This window comes from Rhamphochromis sp. 'chilingali' (genome assembly GCF_963969265.1).
Source record: "Rhamphochromis sp. 'chilingali' genome assembly, chromosome: 6".
Classification (NCBI taxonomy): Eukaryota; Metazoa; Chordata; class Actinopteri; order Cichliformes; family Cichlidae; genus Rhamphochromis; species Rhamphochromis sp. 'chilingali'.
Window position 1 is genome coordinate 24,744,973 of NC_137933.1, and position 10,691 is coordinate 24,755,663.

At 40.7% G+C, this 10,691-nt stretch overlaps 1 protein-coding gene across 2 annotated transcripts; it reads left to right on the top strand.

The window, feature by feature from the left end:
* The first annotated feature begins 1,501 nt into the window (after nucleotides 1-1,501).
* Nucleotides 1,502-9,403, top strand: cmtr2 (cap methyltransferase 2). 2 transcript variants are annotated; one of them, XM_080884134.1, is made up of 3 exons: nucleotides 1,502-1,648; nucleotides 3,743-5,011; nucleotides 7,245-9,403. In XM_080884134.1, exons 2-3 carry the CDS (start codon nucleotides 3,755-3,757, stop codon nucleotides 8,292-8,294), a joined length of 2,307 nt encoding a protein of 768 aa, XP_080740260.1. In that variant the 5' UTR covers nucleotides 1,502-1,648; nucleotides 3,743-3,754; the 3' UTR covers nucleotides 8,295-9,403. The 2 variants fall into 2 exon arrangements, with proteins under 2 accessions (XP_080740260.1, XP_080740261.1); XM_080884135.1 differs by lacking the exon at nucleotides 1,502-1,648 and adding an exon at nucleotides 1,659-1,843.
* The last annotated feature ends 1,288 nt before the right edge of the window (nucleotides 9,404-10,691 follow it).

Here is a 10,691-nt window from a genome sequence, read left to right on the forward strand (position 1 = left end):
AGATGTAGCTCTTGGGTTTTTGTGCACTGTTTTGACGTTAAGGTGAATTTGCTGGGATGTCTACTCCAGGGAAGACTGTAACACTGATGTTTGCTGCTCTGGACCAGATAAAAAGCTTTTATAAGAGGTGCTCATGCTTGCTAATGATCAATTAACCAAGTACATTTGATTAGCAGCCCTGGGCTTCTACTTAACCTCTTAATTCCTATGGAAACAGTAAATGTGCACTTAGAAATTCACAGGACAAATCATTCACAGGACTAATCTAAGACTAATCTTCAGTGCTCACTGATCTACTGCAGTTCCAGAGATGTACAGTACTAAATAAATTATTTTACATGTGCATGTTACAAAACTACTTGACTAGTATGGTTAGTGCAAAACTATAATCTTCTGGATTGAAGAACCAAGGTTATAAAATAAATAGCTTTAGTCATATTTAAAGAGGACATCCTGATATGTCTGTGTTTCACAGCCTAATAAGACAAAACAATGAATAAACAGTAAACATAAGCTTAGTTCTCTTCACAGTTTTAAAAGTAATCTTTAAATCATTTGTGAACTTGGACTATTAATTATCACAATGCATAACTGCATCTTAAAACAAGCCCTTCATTCACCTCCTCTTCCCCAAACTCCCTCTCTGATTTCCTTCATCTGAAAAGGTTTGACAGACTGCAGTGTACTTGAACTGGTGGGAAAAGGTAACTACAATTAATATTAATTAATATTAGAGAAGGTGTCACTGTTATTGCACTAAATTGGATAACAAAACACTGGTGCCCACTATTTTTGGAATGCTAATTGCACTTGGATATCCCAAAGGGCCATTATTTATGAATGAGACTTCCTCTGTGAGTGTCCTGTTTTTAGTTAGTCACATATTTTTTTACTTTGCATACGCCGTATATGAAACATATGTAAGGAGACTGTAAAGAAGGAAAAGCAATCAGAGATACAAACAGAATAAAAAGTCCTTGCAAACATGGCATTAAAACACAATATTTTAAAATTCAGGTTTTATCAGCTTACACTTGAACGAGCTCTAATAATTATATAACATGATGACACAGATCGGGTCGCTGTGAGTAATTTGGCTGAAAAGATGCATGCAAATCCAAATCCAACAAGTTCACTGTTGGGTCAGAGACTCTGATTTCACCAGTCATCCTCTTACAGAACTATGTGGAAACACATATTGATGTGCCATCCTGGAGGAGTTGGACTATCTGTGCAACCTATGTAGGGTCCAGCTCATTCTACCAATAGAGACACTGACCCTCGCTTAAAAAAAAAACTACTAGCAAAAAAAAAAACAGCCAGAAAGGATGAGAAGGAAAAAATGTCAGTGGCCTCCAACATCTAAAACTTCAACTTAACTGAGCAGATCAACAACCTACAGGTTTATCTTGATGCTATACTCTGATTTTGTTTTTTTAAGTGCTCCTTTATTTTTTTTGAGCAGCATATATAATAAACTCTTTTTGAATGATAATGTTGGTGAAGTTTAAAAACAATCTCACCACCAAATTTATGCGGCATACTCCTTTAAGAAAGAACCCCACCCACTCGGCTTCACGCATGCGCGGGATCTTGTATATCACGTGACCCGCAGGTTCCTCTTCCGGACAACAACATCAGCAGTTGGGTGAGTTTCTGCTCAGAGTTGTCTGTTGTCTCTGTTATACAGTAGCGTTATAGAAACATCTTTCCTTCTTCCTCAAAGACTTAAAGGTCTGAACACGCTGTGAGAGAAGATTCAATGTTTCCGAAGAGACACAACCCGGACTCTCTTCGATTCCGTAGGAAGTGTCCCATTTAGCATCCAGTTTATCACGCAGAGGTCTGCTCAGTACTCATAAAGCCCTAAACACACAGCTGTGTAAAGATTGTTTTCCGTAACGCGTGCTCGCAGGTTTATTTACACACTCAATAATCCCAGTGTTGTCAGAATTTCTCATTTCATTTCATATTTTTTAAAGATAAGGATGGCATGAGCCTGAAACAGAGATTTGGTCCATATTGACATGATAGCATCAAATAGTTGCTGCACATCCCAAAGATGCTTTAAAAGAGTTCAGTACAGTGAACTTATTGTCATATAAAACTACTGGAGATTCTTTCTTTTTTAGACCATTCTCAGTAAACCCTTGAAATGGATGTGTGTAAAAATCCCAGCATAGCAGCAGAAATGATCAGACCAGCCCGTCTGCCACCAACAATCATGTCACGTTCAAAGTCACTTAAATCACATTTCTTCCTCGTCATTGGCTAATTAGACATTTGTGGTAACAGACAGTTGAATAATTGTACCTTTATAAAGTGGCTGTGAGTATGAATCGTTCATGGTTTCTCTGTTGAACGTATCTTTATTCATTTATCTATTTCATTATTTATTATAAGTATCATGTACCTAAAGCAAAAAGAGTGTTAATTAGTTTATTTGGATTCAGCTATGATTTTTAAGTTTAGAGTCACAGCACTTAGTTTTATTTTTCATTTTCTAAATGCTTGTCGTGGCCGTTTAATCTCCTCCCCGGTTTCTTGTATGGAAAATCAAGAGCAGCCGGGGACTGCATACTTCAGCCAAGGCTGAGATTCTCTCACACATAATAAAGAACCCTTCCAAAATTTCCGAACCAGAATCAAGTGCAAAATGTAATCTTAAATTGGGAAAAAACAAAGACAGACAAAACAAACAAATCATACAAATTCATCCATAATTTTTGAGTACTCTGATAACAGAGAAAGAAACAAATCCACACATCATGTCATCAGTGACGGAGGGCTAAAAGTAACAAGCTGGTTTTCCGTCTAGTTTACGTTAACCGTAACTGAAGTGTTTACAAATACTGAGCGGAACAGCTGACTTTCATGCACAGCAGTTTATCGGTGTGATTCATGACAAATAACAGATTAATATACTGTGATTAGCAAACATTGTTCATCACTGAGTCACTCCAGACTCATTAAGACTGACCCAGAAGTACCTCCTCCTGCCCGGCGCTGTGATCTAAATCGTGTGCGCTCGTGAGTAAAACATTAGCTTTGGTAATTTAATTCTGACTGTAAATAATTTTAAAGGCATTAAATAAAATGCTCAATACTTACACGGGTTGGTGAATTTATTTGAGTATCCCATTATAGTGTTTCACACGGCTCACTACATCACAGATTGAGCAGAAAATTAATTTGTGTGAACAGTGTGAAAGTTGACGCCCACAGCACGATGTCTACAAATTAGCTTCAGTTTGGCCTGTTCTAGCCCACTTTTCAACCAATCAGCATTCAGCCTGGGCACAGCTATGCACAACATGTTTGCAGACTTTGCATCCCCTTGTTCGTAGCACTCTGCTTAGGTAAACTCTACATTACTTTCTAGTCTAATTTGCAGCAATAGTCTTTAAACTTGCAGTTATATCTATCACCCATCTCAGAGGGTCATTATTGGAACAGGCGGTGCTCAACTGATCAATTTTATGTAGAAGAAGATTCAAATTAGAGAATAAATGCCCCCCCCCCCATATGACTGTGCTCACAGCTTGAATATAAAACCTGGTTTAGCACAAAAAGTGGATAAACACCTGTTCTCTTTATAATAACTCTAATCTTTGACTGGGTTTTCAGCTTTTAGGAAGCAAGATAGTGCAAAGAAGGCCTGATTATATTGAACTTTCTGTCAAAACCGATGAAGCAGGTTGGCTTTTTAATCAGTCAGTTACCCTTCTTTTTTTCCCCACAGGAAGTGTGGAGGATGAGCACAGGCAATGGGACCAGGAGGAAAGTTGGCAAGCAGCAGCAACATTTTAACAACATGGTGGCACCTGACCCTGAAACTCTGGCTGAGATGCAAGGTCTTTTTAGCAAAGTTAGAACGTATGTGAAACCATCCAGTGGGTCTGAGTGGTGCATTCCTGACCTGAACATTGCTCTCAGACACGCACCGGAACAGCACTGCCGTCTGCAGGCCCTGAAGGTTTCGCTGAATGACGTGAAGAACCAGCTCAGTGACAAAAATGTACAGGTGTGGCATCAGCACACCAGCTCCACCAATCGGGCCGGGAAGGTGATCGGTGCCGTCCGGTCTGCTGCCAACGCAGAGATCTGCACTCAGGCGTGGTGTAAGTTCTACGAAATCCTGGGAACCTTTAAACTTCTTCCAAACGAGGCTCTTCAAAACGGAGAGCTGAACACGGTCCATCTGTGTGAGGCACCGGGGGCCTTCATAACCGCTCTCAACCACTACCTCAAAACCAGTGAGGCCACACGATACTGTGACTGGAACTGGGTTGCTAACACCCTCAACCCGTACCACGAGGCCAACGGGGGAAACACAACCATCGCAGATGATCGATTAATTGCTAACACGCTGCCCTGGTGGTTCTTCGGCACAGACAACACAGGGAACATCATGATCCAGCAATATTTGCTGGATCTGCAGACCTTTGTGTCTAACATGCGGAGGATTGATTTGGTGACAGCAGATGGAAGCTTTGACTGTCAGGAGAACCCCGACGAGCAGGAGGCGCTGGTAGCGTCACTACATTACTGCGAGGCCACAGCTGCTCTGCTGCTCCTGAGCCCCGGCGGCTCCTTTGTACTAAAAATGTTCACCCTGTACGAACACTCGTCCGTCTGCTTGCTCTACCTGCTGAACTGCTGTTTTCAGTCTGTCACTGTCTTCAAACCCGCCACCAGCAAAGCAGGAAACTCTGAGGTGTATGTTGTGTGTCTGAACTATGACAACAAGGAGGCTGTGAGGCCTCTGCTCTCAAAACTGATTCGTAATTATGGATCACATCTAGCCGACAGGGAGGCACTTTTCCAGAATTCTGTAATCCCGGAGTCGTTCATGAGCCAGCATGTGGAAGTGTGTTCATACTTCCACACCCTGCAGGTAGAGACGATATCAGAGAACCTGCAACTGTTTAAAGGTATGAGCGCAGAGCAGAGGCAGAGGCTTGACCACATTAGGGACTGTGTGGCTCAGGAGTACCTACGGCGCTTCCAGGTAAGATGCTTTAAGATGATAGAAAACTGAGCTGATACAAACCTAAATATCCAGCTAGCAGAGGTTTGGGAGCTTTTATGAAAGTTAATTAGGATTCGAAGGATTTAAGAGTGCTGTAATAATGTTGTGCCCACAATTTAGCCTAAAATTTGGCTTGACTACTGGCTATACTCAATCATGGCTCTAGAAAAGGTGATGAGGGTTAGTCGTTCCACCAGTTTGGTCGGGATACAAAAAAACAAAACAAAACTTAAGAAACATTTTCCATCGATTGCTGTAAATTTATGTTTAAACATTCACTGAGCCCTGAGGGTGAAATTTCTCCAACTGTTGGACAAATTTCATAAATTTACAGAGACATTTATGCCCCTTTCCCTAATTTCATAATTTCTTTGGTAATAACTTTTATGATATTAAAAAGCCCCCTGAGTCCTTGAGAAGCCTAACAGAGAAATAAACTCAACTACGTCAGCACACCTGTCACTCCAGGCAGCCACGCCCTCACTTTAAACTTTAAAGCATAATTTCAGGATTAGTTATTTCAAAATTTAAGGTCAAACTATGGTGGGATGCAGATGAAAACTCAAGACTGTTCAGTACACATGTATGTTGTTATATGTTTGGCAAATCACTGCTCAGCAACAGCAGCTTTTCTTTGTTTCCAAATGAGAGTCGATGCAAGTGAAAAGCTCTGATGACAGCCATGCTTTCCTGTTCTCTCACATTCGGCCTTTCATTGCTCTTATGGAAACATAACGTCTTCAACTCAGAGTTTACTTTGATTTACTTTTAGTTATAATTTAGGTATCTTCCTTTAGTTTAAGTTTAGTTTTAGTCAACTAAATATCATAAAATTGTGGTAGACTAAATGTAAAGTTGACTAAAATACACAGTGAAAAGGTTTGTGTTGTCATCGGGGAGAATTTTCCACAATGTCAAATGCGAAATGTGTTGTTGTTTTTTTTCTTCCTCTCGACATTTTTTATGAGAAATGTGAATCACTTCCAAACTCGTTCTGCACTTCTACACAACTTAATTACTTCTGATCGGATCACGCCTTTCCAGAATATTTTCATCTTGTTTTTGTTTGTTGACCAAAGTGTCATCATAGTTTTCGTCCTTCTGCATTAGCTTTTAGTTATTGTCTTGTTTTCGTGAGGAAAAAAATGTCACTGACGAAAATTGCTGGTCAACAAAATGAACACTGCTTCAGCTAATTATTATTAATATTATTTTGCTTGTTTCATTTGTGACCGATGTGTGTGTGAGCAAGTGCAGCAACAAGTGCAGCAGCCAGATGACTCTCAAACTTACCTGGAATGAGATTTAAATGAGCTGTAATTCCAATTAAGTAAACTCAGGTGTGTGTAATACATTTTATTTTGCAAAGATAGACAAGCATTGATATAATGAAGCTTGATGTCGCTTTACACATAAAAGAATGACTTGCAGTTTTTATCTCGGAGTGAGGTTGGATTGATTCCCGGAGAGGCCAAAACCAGGCTGCAAACATGCATCCGAACCCTGTAAATTCACAAATCTTAATGCGTGAGTCCTTGGGGAGTCAGCCTCGAGTGGCAGTTAGAAAAGTTTGGTTTTTGGTGTTTCTGTGTTGGCTTCATTTTTCAGTCCGCTTGGGAATGCGCACACTTCAACTGGAACTACATTTTCCCCAAAGGGAGTTACTGCAGTGATACAAAACTGTGCAAGAAAAAAGTTAAAGACAGCAAAACAAAAAAGTGTGTGTGTGCGTTTTTATGATGCGGTCTCACATACATTTAGCACTTTGAGTCAGACTTACGGAGCTGGACGAGAATGTGTGAGTTTCAGAGCCTGTTCATAGAAGCGTTTACACATTCAGGCTCTTAACGTGTATAAAAAAAATAGTTCTGCCTGTCATTTTAAAATAGTCTTCTTTTCTAAAATGTTTTTTCCAATATTTTCCGTATTGTGCAAGCAACATGATAGTGCTGTAAGAAATTTGAAAGAAATCCATATTTAAGATGGCTTGAATACTCATTCTATATTTTAATTTTCAATTTCATTCTTTTTAGGTTAGTCATCCGGTTAGGCTGCAACTTTTATTTAAGAAACAATTTACAAATTACAGCAAAAATCTGAAATTCATTTTAAATCCAAATGTAGCCTTTTTTTTAAAAAACATGATACTCTGACCCAACACTAGTGTGATGCTCCCAGAAGTCTAAATCTGATCACGTCTTTCTGTGTGCAGGTGTGCTTTCTCCCGCGAAGTCGATGGATTTCTCGTAACACCGTGATTCCTGCCTGCTGCAGCGTGTCAGCCGGACGGCCTCTGGGACAGAAGAAGCAAACGGGCTCCTTCAATGAGCGGAGGGAATTGCAGACCTTAAGCTGGAGGGAGCGTGTTCAGAGGGGTTGCCATGGCACCTGGATACAGAGACACTGGACTGAGGAGAGTGGGAAGGACTGCAAGCTGGAGGGACCCCTGTCCAACTGTCAGGCGGATTCGTGGTATGTTGTTGTGGGGACTGCTCTGCCTGCAGTCAAAAACTCTCCGTTCTGTGATGGAGGGTTGTTAAACCACTTGAACGAAGCACTGATGGACACAGCTGTAGATTGGACCCACGTGACTTCTTGTGACTCTTGCCATGCGGTTTGCACGTCCTCCATTTTGTCAGAGGTTGCAGGCCAGTGTGTCTTTAAAGCCGACACTTTAGGAGGCAAAAAGAAGACGCAGTGTCTGGTGTTTGGCAGCTGCTCGGTTTGGGGGATCTCTGATAGCCAAGCTGAGGATCTAGTGTTAACATTTTCTGCAGAGCCTTCATTTCCTGAAAGAGGCTCGGTGTTGCTGCACGATGGTGAGCCACTGTATCAGCGGCAGCTCTTAAGTTGTGTTATGTTTGCCCTGCAGAGCCTGAGCTCTGGGGACGCCCTGCTGCTGCCTGTGATTTCTGCTCTCACCCGTGTCACGGCAGCCGTTGTGCTCTGCCTGCACGCATGTTTTCGCTCCGTCTCCTTCAAGTGCCCTCCCCCCTCTGGAGGGTTTGGGACGGTGCTGGTGTGTGTTGGCTTCTGCCCTGAAGCCGCTGCCCAAATGCTGCTGGTTCTCACTGAAGTCTGGGAGAGCATGAGCCAGCTGTTAAGAGATGAGGAGGGTAAAAATGAGCCTGGTGGAGGCGACAGACAGGTGCTGCAGTTTGTTCCTATGGAGGAGCTGCTCACTGGAGGACTGACTGACTTCCTGTGGACCATGAACTCTGAAATCATCCAACGGAAGCTGCATCTGCTCATGCAGGCATAGCGCTTTGGTGGGCTGTCACTGTGGTATACACTCTTTCGCTTCAGAAGCAGTTTCATCATGTTACAGTCCAGTTTATTTGCTTATGGAATCAGCAGACTGCTCAGCTGCATGAGCTTTCAGCAGTTAGTTACCGAATCGCTTTTGCATGTTGATATGAACTCATCTGATTTAACATTACACTCCTCTCACTTATTTATTACAACACACCTCCAGATATTCAGATCCTTTAGTGTGCTTCAACTCGAACCGACGCTGGCAGTCAGAAGACGTTTATCAGACTTCTCTTGATGGATGCAGTCACATGTGAGACATCTATCAAGTGGAGTCACAAACGTGGCATGGCAAAAAATGCAAATTACTTTCAGTACTTGATCAGCAGAAAATGTCCATGACCAAAGTCTCAGAGGGATTTCAGGATGCTAAATAAACAGCGGTCCAGCTGTCGGCACCAAACCTCCTGTTGGTCACGGATGTTTTGAGTTGACATCACAGAGAGCCTGAAGTGCCTGCTATTTTGCATCAACACGGTGTTTAATCCCACTGTGTTGAGTATCTTTTTATCTTTTATGCAGCTCTCCGTCAGATTACTGTTTCCAGTTAATTTCATTTGTGTCCAGTGAGGAAAACTTTGTACTGTCAACGGACAGAAAAAAAGTTCCATCTGTCATGCTCTGTACAGCTGGAGGGGGGAGTGTTGTGGGATTTGTTTTATTTGTCATCTTTTAAGTTTGTTTATTCTGTTTTTTCAGTATAATTTGAATTAGGAGTATATTTTGTTATAAAAATAATGTAAAAAGAAAAGTGGCTTTAAAAAAAGGACTTGGAGGCTTTCTTTTCTTTAAGAATGCTAGTTTACTTAAGTCTGAAGATAACCCAACTAGTGTATTAACTCCTTAATGTCTAGTCATGTGTATCATATTTGTGTATCACAGCTTTTGTGAGTTTTTGAGACTTATACATCATCCGTGTGATTTCTTTTTTCTCTCCCAATGAAAAACCAAAATAAAGTCCACAATACTCTCAAGCAATAAATTGCAAAAAATGTATGATAAAAATGAAATTTTATATATGCAAATTAATGTTTTTTTTCACAAAAGGTTCAATAAACACTAAATAAAAATAAAAAAAGAAGAATGTTCTGGCAGTTGTTTCATGGCTCACACTTAGTTAGTTCCAAGCTCGGATAAATGAGGTTTTGATACTTGATTGGTTGAGACCCAGGTTAACAACACATGGTGCTTCTCTAGGATGGAGATCATGGTGTGACAGAAGGTTGATGCTGGGGACAAAGTGAGATATAGGCAGATGTTTTTTGAAGCCAACTTTAAAAAGGAGCATCCAAAAGATCAACATGATCTCGGTCCTGCGCAAAGTTCTTAAACTACTTGTCATTTCTTTATAGCTTGTTAGGAAATAGGTGCAGCAATTGTTTGTGATGTACAAACATTTGTGGAAACAGAGTATCTCCCAAATGACTAAGCAGCACTTCCACCACCATCATATTGTAGCTGTTGCTTTATCTGTTCAGCCATTGGTGGATATCTTTGTAATACACCACTTACATTTATATAACCTAGTGTCAGCATCTGTCAATGTAGAAGAAGCTGTTAAATCACCCTAACTGCAGAAAGTTCACCTCAGAGGTTTCAGAAAAACAAACCAATAAATTAAACCGATATAAATAGTTGTTTATTAGTTCAGACAGGTTTGCAACCAGGATGGTGACCCTGAAATAATCTGAATGAAACGGTACAAATCTTTCATGTGAGTATAGGTCGAGTGAGATTAATCTGTAATATGGGTCAGTAATGGGGTCAAACCATTTAAAAACTGCCATTGTAAAAAGTAAGTTGTCTGGATTTTCATTATTTTGTTTAATACCATTCGAGTTTGATTGCAGATTATAGCTGAAAACTGGATCACTGACAGAATCGGAAAGTTATATTCCACTAATCTTTTTTTCCCTGTTTGCCCGTCTCCATTAACACCACCACCCCACACACAATTTAGACCACAGAGATTCATACAGATGTACGGTTTAGGAGATTTAATCCAGCAAAAATAGGAAAAAAATGGATAGGTTTGTTTAAAAAGTGTGTGTAAGAGAGGGACTGGTGTAACTTCAATATATTTCTTTCTCTGTGTAATATTCTTCTCCATTCTGCCTTTGCAAATTATGCACACACACACATACACACTACCAAATAACTGAGTGTGTGTTGTTTCTGTTGATTCTGACCATGGGCCACTCTGGACTTGAAGTCATGCACGGTCAGTTAGTTACCTCAGTTCGACTCTCAGCAGTAAGAAATCTGCAAGACAGCGAGGCTTAGACGGACGATCGGCTTGAGTGAGGAGAGACTACAGACCGCAAACAAACGAATTTGATTATTTGAT

What these genes read in the sequence shown, in the direction of transcription:
- cmtr2 (XM_080884134.1), top strand. Translation starts at nt 3,755, where the DNA reads ATGAGCACAGGCAATGGGACCAGGAGGAAAGTTGGCAAGCAGCAGCAA. An exon ending in AGTACCTACGGCGCTTCCAG is followed by an intron (nt 5,012 to 7,244) that starts GTAAGATGCTTT and finishes TTCTGTGTGCAG; the next exon opens with GTGTGCTTTCTCCCGCGAAG.